Here is a 15,511-nt window from a genome sequence, read left to right as displayed (position 1 = left end):
TCATCCAAGGTACCTCCAGGCATGTACTGTCAGGGTACCAAGCACAGATCAAGTGCAGCTGTCTCCAGACCCTGCACGACCACCTTTCAGGGCCTCTTCTCTTTGGCAGTGTGGTTGCCTGAGCGCTCCTGCAGGGCACACTCTATCTGGCTGGGCTCTCCTCCGTACCATGACACGTCTCTCCGTTGGAGTCCTATGTACACCACCATGGAGTCGGCGCCTCATGCATTCCCGCCATCTGTCACAGCAGATGCGGAGACTGTAACACTTCTAGCTTATGAGGGCATCCAACACCCTTGTGGGGTCTTTAAAATTCACAGCTAACAGTCGGAGCCTGTGCTTTCACAAAACCCCTCTTAAAGTCAAGATTTAGCAGTTGGTTGCCATAGCAACTTCCCCCATCAAGTCTGAAATCCTTTCGCTGGAGATGGCCAAACTGGTTTTGTGGAGGAATACAGACGAGGGACACTTGGTGGGTTCCAGAAATGAGGATCCTGTGAGAGGCAAATTTTGGAGATCCTCAAAATCTAGCATGATGTGTTTGAAAATTTCTCTGTTTTTTGGACTTTGGACTGTGTCTGACATTATGTGGAGGAAAGCTTTATTGGTTGTCGGCAGTATGCCCCCACATTGTAATGAGTGACAGAAGCCTCATAAGGAGATAATGACTACGAAGGCAATTTGAGAAGGTAAATGTGCTATACAAATGGTAGGTATTGCCATCATTAGGAAAATAAGGCTCGGCTTGAACTCTGAGTTGTTACTGCATTTATTTTTACATGTTTTGTGGTAACTAGGTATCAAATGAGGAAGAGAACTCCCATTTTTGTCAATCCCTAATTCTAGGCAAGGCAGCTAGCCAAGACCATTCTAAGAGTCAGAGTGATGGCTTTAACAAACTCCTAAGGTTACTTCCTGCTTCTAAATATCATGCCCATGGCTAATTGTCCACACAAAGACAACTGGGAGAGTATCTTTCCCAAAAGGAAAAGTATATTTGAGACCTTGACCTATTAATTGGCTTACCTCTCTGCATCTTCGGGATTGGTTGTAAATATCTGCAAATATAGGGCACATCCTTTAATTAATTTATTTTCTACTGTGCAGTATTTGTCAAAGACCTACTCATATGGGGGAAGACCAACCTCATTCCTTGTTTCTGCCCTGTATAGCTTATAGGCTAGCATCCATGCTTTCTTTGGAATTGAGAAGGTGTGAAGCCTTCTCAATGAAGCCAGGCTCCTGGTACTCTCTTCTTTTGCCCTCCCCAGTAATTGCCTTCGTTATCTTTCCTGTTATCAGACAAACAGCCTTCATCCACAAACCTTATCATCAGCCACCTAATTTCTTTTTTTTTCCCTCCCCGAGACAGAGTCTCAATCTGTTGCCCAGGCTGGAGTGCAGTGGCGTGATCTCAGCTAACTGCAAGCTCCACCTCCCGGGTTCATGCCATTCTCCTGCCTCAGCCTCCCAAATAGCTGGGACTACAGGCACCCGCCACTACTCCCATCTAATTTTTTTTGGTCTCATTTTTAGTAGAGATGGGGTTTCACCATGTTAGCCAGGATGGTCTCGATCTCTTGACCTTGTGATCCACCCGTCTCGGCCTTGCAAAGTGCTGGGATTACAGGCGTGAGCCACCATGCCTGGCCTCATCAGCCACCTAATTTCAAGCTGTGTTTTCCTATTTTTGGCTCAGAGCTCCCTGACCATTTCTAGATATAGCTCAGTACCACTGAAGCCAATAAACTTGAACCTACTATGGATCCAGCCCATGTGGAAGCCAGAATTCAGCATGCAGGAGGCAATGTCCTGATCAAATACTCCCTGTGGGATTTTTTTTTTTTTTTTTTAATGAGGAGGTTTTCACTCTACTTCTCAGCACATCGAGCTGAACGGCTGTGGGGGACAAAAATGGTGTGATCTGGTAGTGAGGCTCTGATGGACAGCCGCTTGTAGATCAATCTTGAAATGAATGGCTAAGCTAAGATGCCAAAAAAAGCTCTTGCTCAGGCCCTATCCAATACCTTCCCCCTTAACTGTAAGGCCCCTTCACTTCGTTTTTACTGGGTTTTATCTTCAGAAAGAGAAAATAGCACTCAAAGCTATTATTCTATTTATATCATCTTAAAGTGTTTCTTTCTGGAGAGATAAAGAAATGGTATACCCATCATTTCACTAGGACATGGCACTTTTGTTATTTACAAATTTCAGAAAGTCACACTTTGCTCTTTCACAAGTTATAAATTAAACAAGCAGACATTTAAATAGTAGGAACTAGTGTTGCAGTATAACTGACTTCAGTAGTTTGGGCTACATGTCATTGCATAAAGAATTATCAGTAATAATGAAGCAGCAACAATTTTCTTCCAAATCAGTAGTGAATAGAGCAATGATTCTTAATCTTTTGGGGATCGTGGATTTGCTAAATCAGATGAATGTTATGGGACCCTGCCTCAAAAAAACATGCATATACGCACATGTACAGTTTTGCATGAAATTCCAGAAGGCTTATGGATCCCTTGGTATACTAATGGAATAACAAATTATAATGAAACATAGTGATATCCTAAACAAATATGGAATTGTAGATGATTCTTCTGGTGACCCACTCCCAGATAATTAATTATTTTTACTTAAAAGCTAAAATGCAGAGTTCCTCTAAAACCATTGTAAGAGGTCTCCTGTGCATATAGTAGTTGTTCTATGAGCTAGCAGCCTGGCATGGTGGGAGAAAAAGGTCTGGAGTCAGACAGACATAGGCTCAAACATTAACTCTGCCACTCACAAGCTGTCTACAAGCCTTCAATTTTCTCAAGCCTATTTTTCCCATTAGCATAACATAGCCAATAATACTTACTTTCCAAGATTCCTAGAAATATTTGGTGAAATCATTCACTTATGCAGTCTTTAAACATTATTATTCATCTAGTATGTGCCTTGTAGTATACTGGGCATTGAGAAAATAAAGATGAAAAAGTCATTTTCCTCAAAGGATTGTTGGTCTTTGTGCTTACAGAACACATATAATAGGTGCTTTCTAAATATTAGATTCCTCTTTTATGAAAAGTATCACACACCGGAGAGTGGAAAGATTGGTGGGAGTATCCATTCATGTGAGTGGTGGAGACGGGAGTATATGACATAATGGAACTTACTGTGTCACTCATGCTAATATCAGAGTAAGAGTTTACCCTGACTATTTCATGTGAATTTTTACAAACACAGACATGTTAATCAATTCCTTCATGTTTCTCTTTCTTCCTCCTTACCCTGCTTCTAAGGGGAATGCCTCTGCTACGAAGGCTACATGAAGGATCCAGTACATAAGCACCTTTGCATTCGGAACGAATGGGGGACAAACCAGGGGTAAGTGAGGGCATGACGACTTAGCTGGTTCCCACATGTCACTGCTCCTTACACAGACATGACGTGGAGCAACTGCATGGAAAGGAATAGAGCTAAAGGGTGGGTATATTCTGAACAGCAAGTGGGTAAAAATGTCACTATGCCTTTCCATATTTATACCATTCCAGTGACGTCCATATCATCTTTTTCTCCATTTACGAGTCAAGGGATGATGCCTCTGACTCGCAGCCCTGCGGCTTCCAGCTGGGATCTGAAAATCAAGCTGCCCCTCTCTTCCTTTTCACACTGCCGCCAGCCATGAGGATTCCACAGGCAGAATTTAGCTGATAATTTTGTTGGAGACACATGAAGCCACAGAGACTCCAATGTAGCTCTCCCAGAGCCTGATGAGCTTTGCAAGACTGACATGAGTGGAAATTTGTTTTCACCAGGACTGTCAGCAGGGGTGACATACAGAGACTCAGGAAGTACTCTGTGTTGAATAAGAGAGTATTTTTCCCTGATCCCCAATTACCATTTCTCAATGAGACTTGTGTTCCCCTAGACACACACGAGTGGGACAAAGTAGTTACGTTGTGTATTCCTTTTTTTTTTTTTTTTTTTTGAGATGGAGTCTCACTCTGTTGCCCAGGCTGGAGTGCAGTGGTGTGATCTTGGCTCACTGCAAGCTCTGCCTCCCAGGTTGACGCCATTCTCCTGCCTCAGCCTCCCGAGTAGCTGGGACTACAGGTGTCTGCCACCCCCAGCTATTTTTTTGTATTTTTAGTAGAGACAGAGTTTCACGGTGTTAGCCAGTAGTGTATTCCTTTTTTGTTTTCATTTTTTACATTTTGAATGTTGTTATCGGGATAAAAAATATATAACATACAATGTATCATTTAACCATTTTTAAGTATACAATTCAGTGGCATTAAGTACACTCACATTATACAAGCATCCCCATTATTCACTTTCTATTGCCTTTTTGTTTTTTAATTGAGACATTTTCTTGCTTTGTTGCCCAGGCTGGAGTGTAGTGGCATGATAATAGCTCACAGTAACATCCAACTCCTGACCTCAAGCCATCCTCCCGCCTCAGTCTCCCAAAGTGCTAGGATTACTGGCATGAGCCACTGTGCCCTGCCCTCTATTACTTTTTAAAAGCGACTTTCTACTTTCTTTTAGATGTTGAGAGTTTACTTTCTGCATTGGCTGGGTCCTGAAGGAGGGTGGGAGGAGAAGGGGATCAATAAATGTGAACTAATAAACTAATAATAGTAATCAATGGAACAGGAAAAACTAGAAAGAAATCAAGGCAAAAGCCATCTCAGAATGGTTCCTTGGATTGCAAATTAGATATGTGTTTGCAGCTTGACAGGTGGAAAAAAGGAACCAATGTCATTTCAGACATTGCCATGGAGGACTCACGTCCCTGAGGTCAATGATCTACTCCTTCCATGTGATTCTGATGAGACCAAACCTAGAATATTGAATGTAGTTCTGGACTCTCAAAGCAATAAATATGGTGACAAATGGGTGAGCGTTTGGAGAAGAGCAATAAAAATGATTGAAGAGCCCAAGGGAGTGATTTATGATAAAGGGATAGAAGAACTCAACTCTGAGAACTTAGCTAGCTGATGACTAAGTCAAGGCATGATAGATGCCCATAGATGTTAGGGGAGGGCAAATGTTCTGGAACGGGTTGAAGTTGAGGGATAAGGACAAGAGAGAATGAAGTTAGAGAAAGGAAATCTGAGTCACAGGTCAGAAAACTTGGGGAAATCAAAATGCCATGAAATTTTTCTGTTCGTGAAAATGAAGGATTGCTCAGTTTGGGCAGAATTTGAGGTCATATCACAGAGAGAACCCACAAAATTTAGAGGAAGGTGTTTGTAAAAGGGCAGCTACATATGAGGCAGCCTGTTATTGAAAGATTGGGGAGAAGGGCAGGAGGTTTGGCTGACAGATGTGCAGTGGGATATGAGCGAATAATACTACTGGCTATTTAAATTCTATGGAGTCCCCTTACCGTCTTCGCCTCTGAAATGTTTGCATAGTTTCTGGGGATCCAAAATTTTAGCTTATGGGATGGCTAAGAATCACACTGGACTGTGGTTCTTACTAATTAAAATAGTGTAAAAACTGATGGATAACCAATCTCTGTCTCTTAGCTGCTGACTTGCTGCTGGAGAAAACAATGACAAAATATTTCACTTCTGCTCTGAGTGATCCAGGCTGGCTGGCTGTAGTGACTGGATTTGGTGGCTAATCGCTCAAGCCTCCACATCCCTAGCCTTGTAGACAGATGATGTGAGGATGGGCCTGACTTCACTTGATAATTGCATAAGCCTTCATCGTTCCCTCTGGCTGTATGTAGAGACAGTCTTAGGATGTAGACAAGAGCCTCAAGGGAAATGGTTGAGGTCCCAGCATAAGTGTCATTGAAAACAAGACAGGCTAAAGCAGTGAGTTATAGACTGATAGGAACATTAGCCCCAGGAAATAGACAAGAAGACCTAATCTGTCATTTCCATCTTTAATTTCCATTATTCTATGATCATCACTGTCTATGAGGTCTCATTTTGGACACTAATAAAATAATGGAGCAACTGTTAGGAGGAGGAAAAAAGTGACTACCTTGAGGATAATGGAACCAGGAGTGATAAGCAGTGTGAGTTGATATGTACACAGTATTAAAAAAAGTGCCAGACAAATGACTGTATTTTTCCTCATAAAATGACAAGGTAAGTGAAAAGTATAAAATGCCATACATCTTGATTTAAATCAGGGATCCAATGCCATGTTTCTTTAAATGATTCTCAAAAAAGTAATCGAAATTGGTTTGAACATGAAGACTGTCACTCGAATTGAAAACTGCCTGACAGATTGCCAACTAGTGATATGTATTGAGGTATTATGGAAAAATCAATGGTATGTCTGATTTTCCTGAATATTTTATTTAATTCTCCTGAAGTGGAGGTAAGCAGCCCATGTGTGAATGTTTTTCACTTCACATTCTTATATTACATATATTAAAATAGCTGAAGATTCCTTTGAAGTAGAACAACCAAATCCTAGGCCAGTAATAGTTAAAACAAATTCTTTAGTGAAATATCAAGGTCAAATGTACCAGGAGAAAAGTAAAAATAAGTCTTTATGACTTTCAGACAAGGAAGAAAATTCATCAAGGACACTAATACAAGAAGTTACAAATTGATTATTTTTTTTGAGGCAGAGGAGTGGCACCTGCAACTTTACACAGCCTCTGCCTTGTTCTAGTTACCTGGTCCTGAATGTGTGTGTGTGTGTGTGTGTTTGTGTGTGCATGTGTGTGTATGTGGTGTGTGTGTGAGTGTGAGTGGTGCCTGTGTTGTATGTGTGCACGTGTGGTATATGTGTGATTGTATGGTGTGTGTGTGTGTGTGTATGTGCATGACAGGAAGCCAGTTTGTTTATAGTAATTCTCTCACCACTCCATCATTTATTCTCCTACTCATTTGTGTTTTCAACAGATACTCGCCCCATTACCTATTGTGGTCCAGGGTATGCTAGGTTGTTGATAGAAGAAGACGTGGTTCCTGCTATGGAAGAGCTAACAGTCTACGTAGATAGTTGAAACAGTAACAAGTAATTGCAATGAAATCTAAGACTTATTAAAATAAAGGTGTGAGCAAAAGTCTGTGGGATTGAAGTTTAAGGGGTGAGTTATGTGAGGTCAAAGAATATGGAATAGGGTTTCATGGAGAATTTGGATTGTGAACTGTTCTACTCGCCAGATAACAAAGGCCATTCTAAGCAAAGGGAACCAGAATGTAGAAAGGTATGGAGACATGAGAAACATGGTTTTTTCAGGAATGGTAAATTAAAAGCTCAATGTAGCATAAGAATTCACTTTACAGAGAGAGGACAAGAGGCTGGTAAGGTGGCAAAAGACTAGGTAGGAAAGAGGTCTTGTTTACTAAGGCTGTGGACATTGCAGCTCCAGTGCATAGGACCCTAGACCCACTAGCAGGAGGGAGGGAGGTGTTCCAGGTGTACTCTCACTACACATTACTTTTTTGGAACCTTTCATATTAAATTTAAATGATCCTAAAAAGCAAAGAAACAAACGCAAAACCTCTTGGGGTTATCTAGACTTTCATTTATCTGGATTATCTCAGTAAAACATAGTCCTAAAATTATCCTGTAGATAAAAGTCAAGACCAAACAACCGAGAATGACAGAGAATTGGAGACCATATGCAGAAAGCATGTGAATCGAGGAGGTTGCAATCATTTCCTGGTGACTCCAGTTCTGCCACAATTGCTCAGGGAGAAATGAGGCAGGTTGAAACATTTGTGTGTTGGTCTTAGTGGTGAAGCTAGTCACTCCAGCTCAGCCAGGTGACAGGGTCCAGGTGGCAGATTACAAGATCATTGAATTCAGTGCACAAGAAGGTCCTATTCACTAAGAGTAAAAATAGCTTCAGAAACATTTAAACAAAGTCACAGATGACAGATTTCTAATGGGTTATTAAAAGAACATGGAATGTTTGAGGTTACAGCCTTGGTCTTTGAGGTTGGCAACAAAATCAATCATTCCCTGCCACAACATCCCTTGTGACCCTGCTGCCAGGCACAGGACCCAGGGTGGACAGGTCTTACCCCTGCACAGTGGCTTACCTTGTCTTCTGTCTCCCCTGTATGAATTCACTGAATAACTCCTCAGGCTGCCATCCCTGTGGCTGCATAGACACAGCCAGGGACTATTAAAGTCTGTGTTTGATATTTGTTTGCTAGGACAACAAGGACAAATTGGAAAATTTTCACAGAAGAGAATTGAAAACAATAAATGAGGGTGGAGGAGGCAGGAGAGATTGATTTACATGAAAATATTAGAGGAGGAAAAACAGATTTATGTAGCTACTTTGGAAATGATTATGAAAGACTATAATCATGTTTTTTTGTTAAGTTAAAAGTACACCCAAGGGCCTCTAGATACAATTTTCAGAATATCACAATTAGTTTAAATTCATGCATTTGAAGATTCCCATTAAATAATAGCCTGATTTCTTATTCTGGCATCTAAGATACAGAGGGCAATACCAAGGAGATTCCCTACTAGAGAGATATAAAATATCACTAGATTTCAATGCTGAAGGATGGAGACAGAGTGATCATTCATGAGATGGGAAGTGACCTGCTGTGGAAAATGAACAGGTGTTTCTCCCAGGTGTTAGAAGTTGTCAGGAGTGGTCCTGCTCATCAGAGTACTTCTTCCTTATACTGCCTGCTCTGGAGGCAATGCACTTACCATGACATGCCAGGTAGGTGCACACAGGCACACACACATTCACTCACTCATACATGGCCCACGCTGCCTTAATATGTCATTCTCATTGTCCCAGGTGCCTACTGTCTCCCCTTCTATTTCTGCAACTTCTTCCTACTTCTCACCCACTCAGGAGTGACTGCTTAGGGATTCCATATCTTTATAAGGAGCAAATGTCCCAAACCATAGGAGCCAGTTCCCACTTGAAGCCAAGAATGAGGACTGTGTCATCATAACTGGCCTCAGCTCCTCTGTCTTGCTCAAAACATGTCCTTGACAGGAAGTGATTTTATTTTGTCCTGCCTGAACGATGTCATTCTTAACAGTTCCTTAGAGACCACTAACATGGCAAAGGCCACATCTGGTAGAGAGTTCTAGGACTCTCTACCAGAGTCCTCTGAGTTCTAGGACTGAGGTGAGGCCAAACTTCACTAATTATTCAAAAAGATCCAAAATCAATCCTGACTTCTCCTGTCTACCTAAAACTGAGCAAGAACCTCCTCTCAGCTGTCATCAAAGTGTAAATGCTTAGACCATCTTAGGGCAGCGACTGGCATGTTCAGCTGTAGCTCTGATTCCAAGCCCAGGTCTTGGGCCATGTCTTGTTTCTTTGACCAGCCCAAAGTCTCTTCCAAAGTGACTCAGGTGGGGTCAGACAGTCTGCTGTGACATAGGAAATTTCTGACTCTTTGCTTATTTCTAGCTCATCATCTGACTCTTACTTCCCCCACCCCTTTGCTGGTTTCCAGGTCACTGCTGTCCCGTTCACCTTCATCCAACCCCTCAAACAAGATTTGCTGGCCAGACTGTGGCTGCTTCTTTATCTCTGGGTGCCCTCCTTTCCTGCCCTCCAGCCCAGACTTCATTGTCTGTGCCCAGCTTCTGTCATTGCCTTGCCATCTACAAATGGGATTATCTTCCCATTAGCTCTCTTTTAATTCTTCTTCCTCTCTCATCATTATCACTTATTGCTAATAAGGATTTCCAGCATATTCATTTAGCAATTTATTTTATTCCTCCTCTTCTTCCTTCTCCTCTTCCTCCACCTCCTCCTCCTTCTTCTCCTCCTCCTCCTTCTTATCTCTCTTCCTCCCTCTTTTGCTCTTCCTCTCCCTCTCTCTCTTCCTCTGCCTCTCTCTCATCCTCTCCCTCTCACTCTTCCTCTCTCCCCACTCTCTCTTGCTCTCTGTTATCCTCCTCCTCTCTCTCTCTCTCTTCCCCTCTTTCTCTCTGTTTTACCTTTATCTTCTCCTCTTCCCCTAGGAATCTTACATTTTTCTGTGTCCAACAGACCAAAGGGGCTCTTGGAATTTAACCTAAAGTTCTGTTTCTTCTTTCTAGAGATGCCCTGCTGAAACCTGATTCTAGCAGAAACATCATCCCTTAAAAGGAAAAAAAAAAAAAAAAAAAAAAAAAAAAACCTCAGGCAGGAACTGAGTGCTTGAAAGTAAATCTCCACCTACCAGGATTTCCTCCACAGACAGACTTAACAGAATCGTCCCCTCCAGTTGGCTTGGGAAACTCTGCACCTCCTTCTCAGGGATTTTCTCAAGTGAAAACATATTTAACTTGACCGATTTTTCACAAAACCTTTGTGGTCAGTCAGCTGAATACAGTGATACACTGTTCTTTGTAGAGGACATCAGGCTAAGAGGACATCTCTCCAGCAATGGAGGGCTAAAACCCAACCCATGCTTGCTAAAACAAGCCAACTCTGAGACAAAGGGCGCATCTGTCCAGATGGGTACTTTATTCTGATTTACACAAAGGCCCTTGAGCTAGTGCTGAATCTGTGATCATTTTGAGTGACGCCCTTTGCTCCCCTCTTAGAGGCAATTGTAACCTTCTTGGTTACTCAGGATGATACAAGAACAAAATGTGCCGTAATGAGTGACTCCTGCATGCCGATTCATGGAGCAGTTACCTAAGTATCATCTGATTTCAGACGTCTACCCCCAGAGATTTAAATTTCACAAGTCTGGGAGAGAGCCCAGAATCCCTACATTTGACAAGCTCCCCCAGATGTTTCTGAAGCACAGCCAGACATAAGAACACTTCTTAAGCAAGACATGGAGTCTCCAGACACCTCAAGAAGGCATCCTTTTATCAGTGAATTAACTTTTTCCGATGAAAATAAGAATGAGCTTGTAGACGAGTGACTAAGTGCAGTTTTAAAGATCTTTGCATTTTTTTATTATTATTATTGTTTTTTGAGATGGAATTTCACTCTTGTTGCCCAGGCTAGAGAGCAATGGTGCGATCTTGGCTCACCGCAACCTCCACCTCCCAGGTCCAAGGGGTTCTCCTGCCTCAGCCTCTTGAGTAGCTGAGATTACAGGCATGCGCCACCAAGCCCAGCTCATTTTGTATTTTTAGTAGAGACAGCGTTTCTCCATGTTGGTCAGGCTGGTCTCAAACACCCGACCTCAGGTGATCCTCCCGCCTCAGCCTCCCGAAGTACTAGGATTACTAACGTGAGCCACCGCCCCCGGCACATTTTATTAATTGGGAAATAGGGAGCCAGAGAAGTGAAGTAACTTTCCCAAGGTCACATAGCTGGTAGTCAAGCTTCATAGTAACCTCTGGGTATTGGAGACAAGTCAGTTGGCTAAATAAAGATTTAAAAGAGAGAGCAATGTGAAGAGCATATAATACTCTGAAAGTCAGGGATCAGCTGTAGATGGGAGGTGGACAGTCTACGGTTGACAGCCTGCTTCTCTGCATCCCACTTCCCCAAGACTGAGGGATCCATCTTCATCCCATCCCCTCCCCGTGGCGACAAGAGTCCACCTACAGTGCTGCCTACCCCCAGAGGAGTGGGGAGGCTGTGTCACGCCGTTGTCTCTGACTAGTCCAGTCACGGTACCAAGAGACTTATTTTAAACAGTGCCAGAGGCAGGAACACTCATATTTCCTCCAACATGTCCACCAGGGTGAAAAAAAATCAACCTCAATTTACCCTCCCATCTGCTCAAGAATGGAAGATAAATTGTTTCAATTTTATAGAAATGAATGTTTTATGTCTTTCCTATGCTTTCCAGATAGTGTCCTGCATTTATATATCCTACTGCATGCATGGGCATTCCACTAGGAATGCTCCCTAGACTTTCACCTTCCTTGGGTTTCAGTATAAAAATACTAGGTTTGAGAGTGCTGTTATTTTTCCTGGCTTTGGAGATTTTGGCTATTTATTTTTATTTTTTTTAAGTCAATAGAAAAAAATACATTCATTATCCCATGTGTAGAGAAAACTGCCATTACCATTTTGGCGTGTTTCTCCCCAATTTCTTTTTCTATGCATCAAATGCTTGCTTTTTACTACCCCCCACCTCGATTCTGTATATATTTTTGTTCTCTCTCATAATTTAACAATGAGCATGTATGATTTTATAATCACAAAATAGGGTGACATATAAAGAAATAAGCATTAAAAGTATCTTTGTGATATATTATTTTTCTCAAAACTTTTTCCTTGACTATGTTATTCTTAATGACTAATTTAAAACCTTCAATTTCAAACTATTTTTAGAGGAAAGAAGACAGCAGCACAGGGCCTAGCATTCAAGTCAAACTCCTTTAATATAAACATCTCTGTAAGTCTGTGTATAAGAAGAAGTTGTAGGAACACCATCTAGCATCCTGCACGTTCAACACCATATTTAATGCATTACAACTTCAATGTCACTGAATGCTTGGAGTAATCCCTCACATAATGCTAATTAATTGCTGTCATTAGGCAGGGCACGGTGACTCACGCTTGTAATCCCAGCACTTTGGGAGGCTGAGGTGAGTGGATCACCTGACGTCAGGAGTTCAAGACCAGCCTGGTCAACATGGTGACACCCCATCTTTCTACTAAAAATACAGAAAATTAGCTGGGCATGGTGGCGGGTGCCATGGTGGCGGGCGCCTGTAATCCCATCACATACACACACACATACACACACACACACACACCATGGAACACTACTATATACACACACACGTTTTATATATATGTGTACACACATTACATATATGTATGAATATATATTTTATATATATAACATTTCCTTTATTCATTCATCAGTTGATGAGCACTTAGATTAATTCCATGTCTTTGCAATTGTGAATTGTGCTGTGATAAACATATACATGCAGGTGTTTTTTTGATATAGTGACTACTTTTCCTTTGGATAGATACCCAATAGTGGGATTGCTGCATCAAATGGTAGGTCTACTTTTAATTCTTTGGTAAATTTCCTGCTGCTTTCCATAGAGGTTGTTATAATTTACATTCCCACTAGCAGTGTATAAGCATTCCTTTTTCACCACATGCATGCCAACATCTGTTGTTTTCTGACTTTTCAATAATGGCCATTCTGGTTGGGGTAAAGTGGTATCTCATTGTGGTTTTAATTTACATTTCCCTGATGATTAATACTGTTGAGCATTTTTTCATGTTTGTTTGGTCATTTTTTTTTTTTTAGATATGTCAATCATGTCCTTTGCCTAGTTTTTAATGGGATTTTTTTTTTCTTGCTGATTTATTTGAGTTCCTTGTAGATTTTGGATATTAGTCCTTTGCAGATGCATATTTTGCAAATATTTTCTCCCATTCTGTAAGTTGTCTGTTTACTCTTGATTATGAAATAAAATGGTTGTTTCTTTTGCTGTGCAGAAGCTTTTTAGTTTAGTTAAGTACCATTGATTTGTTTTTGGTTTTGTTGCATTTACTTTTGGGGTGTTAGTCATAAATTCTTTGTCTAGGCCAATGTCCAGAGGGTTTTCCCTAGGTTTTCTGCTAGAATTTTCATGGCTTCAGATCTTAGATTTAAGTCTTTCATCCATCTTAAGTTAATTTTTATGTATGGTGAGGGAGAGGGATCCCGTTTAATTCTTCTGCATGTGGCTATTCAGCTTTCCCAGCACCATTTATTGAATAGGGTGTCCTTTCCTCGATTTTTGTTTTTGTATGTTTTGTCAAAGATCATATGGTTGTAAGTATTTGGCTTTATTTCTGGGTTCTCTATTCTGTTCCATTGAGATATATATATATATATATATATGTGTGTGTGTGTGTGTGTGTGTGTGTGTGTGTGTATACACTTTCATACCAGTACCATGCTATTTTGGTTATGATAGTCTTGTATAATTTGAGATCAGGTAATATGATGCATCAGGATTTGTTATTTTTACTTAGGACTGCTTTGGCTATTCGGGCTTTTGTTGTTGTTGTTGCTGCTGTTCCATATGAATTTTAGAATTGTTTTTTCTAACTGTGAAAAAAGGTCTTGATATTTTGGTAGGAATTTCATTGAATCTGTAGGTTACTTTGGGCAGTGTGGTCATTTTCATGATATTGGTTCTTCCAATTGATGCTTATGGTGGGTGTTCCCATTTGCTTGTGTCATGTCTGATTTCTTTCAGCAGTGTTTTATAGAGTTCTCCCTGTAGAGATCTTTCACCTCCTTGGTTAAGTATTTTCCTAGGTGTGTTTTTTTTTTTTGTAGCTATTGTAAAAGAGATTAAGTTCTTGATTTTATTCTCAGCTGGGTCATTGTTGGTTTATAGCAGTGCCAATAATTTGTATACGTTGATTGTGTAACCTAGACTTTACTGAATTCATTTATCAGATCTAGGACTCTTGGAGGAAGTTTTAGGGTTTTCTAGGTAATAAGATAATATCATCATCAAACAGAGAGGGCTTGACTTCTTCTTTTCCAATTAATTTGGATGCCTTTTTTTTCTTTGTCTTGCCAGATTGCCCTGGCTAGGACTTCTCATACTATGTTGAATAGAAGTGAGGAAAGTGGGAATACTTGTCTTGTTCCAGTTCTTAGGCATAATGCTTTCAACCTTTCCCTTTTCAGTATGATGTTGGCATGAGTTTTCCTTTCTTTTCCTTTTTTCTTTTCTTTTTTCCTTTTTTTTTTTTTTTTTTTTTTTTTGAGATGGAGTCTCACTCTTGCTGCCCAGGCTGGAGTGCAGTGGGGTGATCTCGGCTCACTGCAACTTCTGCCTCCCAAGTTCAAGCGATTTTCCTGCCTCAGCCTCCAGAGTAGCTGGGATTACAGGTGCCTGCCACCACATGCGGCTAATGTTTTGCATTTTTAGTAGAGACAGGGTTTCACCATGTTGGTCAGGCTGGTCTCGAACTTCCAACTTCAGGTGATCTGCCCACCTCGGCCTCCCAAGATGCTGGGATTACAGGCATGAGCCACCGCGCCCAGCCTGGCTGTGGGTTTTCATATATGGCTTTTATTATTTTGAGATATGTTTCTTCTATGCCTATTTTCTCCAGAGTTTTTATCATAAAGAGTTGCTGAATTTTATCAAATTTTTTTCTGCATCTATTGTGATGCTCATATGGCTTTTGTTTTTAAATGCTGTTTATGGGATGATTCACATTTGTTAACTTGTATATGTTGACCCATTTCTGCATCCCTAGGATGAAACTCACTCGACCATGGTGATTTTTTTTTAAATGTGCTGTTGGATTTGGTTTGCTAGTATTTCGTTGGGGTTTTTGCATCTATATTCAGTAAGGATTGATCTGCAGTTTTTTGTGTGTGTGTTATGTCCCTTCCTGGCTCTGGCATCAAGGTGATACTGACTTCATAGAATGAGTTAGAGAGGAGTCTCTCCTTCTCAGCCTTTTGGAATAGTTTCGGTAGAATTGGTACCAATGCTACTTTGCATATTTGGTAGAATTTGGCTGTGAATGTATTTGCATCTGCCCCTGGGCTTTTTTGTTTGTTTGTTTGCTTTGGCCATTTTTTTTTTAACCAATTAATCTCTCTGCTTATTATTGGTCTGTTCAGGGTTTCTATTCCTTCTTGATTCAAGCTAAAGGAGTTGTATGTCTTCGGGA

At 41.0% G+C, this 15,511-nt stretch overlaps 1 protein-coding gene across 4 annotated transcripts in view; it reads left to right on the top strand.

Moving 5' to 3' along the window:
* Window positions 1–15,511, top strand: part of LOC105484476 (astrotactin 1) — a 382,581-nt gene that overhangs the window by 152,352 nt on the left and 214,718 nt on the right. For all 4 annotated transcript variants that reach the window (XM_071076083.1, XM_071076081.1, XM_011746132.2 and 1 more), the window contains exon 8: window positions 3,285–3,369. In XM_071076083.1, the coding sequence (XP_070932184.1) occupies window positions 3,285–3,369 (85 nt within the window). The remainder of the gene's footprint in view (window positions 1–3,284; window positions 3,370–15,511) is intronic.

Source organism: Macaca nemestrina, chromosome 1, assembly GCF_043159975.1.
Source record: "Macaca nemestrina isolate mMacNem1 chromosome 1, mMacNem.hap1, whole genome shotgun sequence".
Classification (NCBI taxonomy): domain Eukaryota; kingdom Metazoa; phylum Chordata; class Mammalia; order Primates; family Cercopithecidae; genus Macaca; species Macaca nemestrina.
Note: the sequence above shows the minus strand (reverse complement) of the source record. Positions and strands in the feature narration are given on the sequence as shown.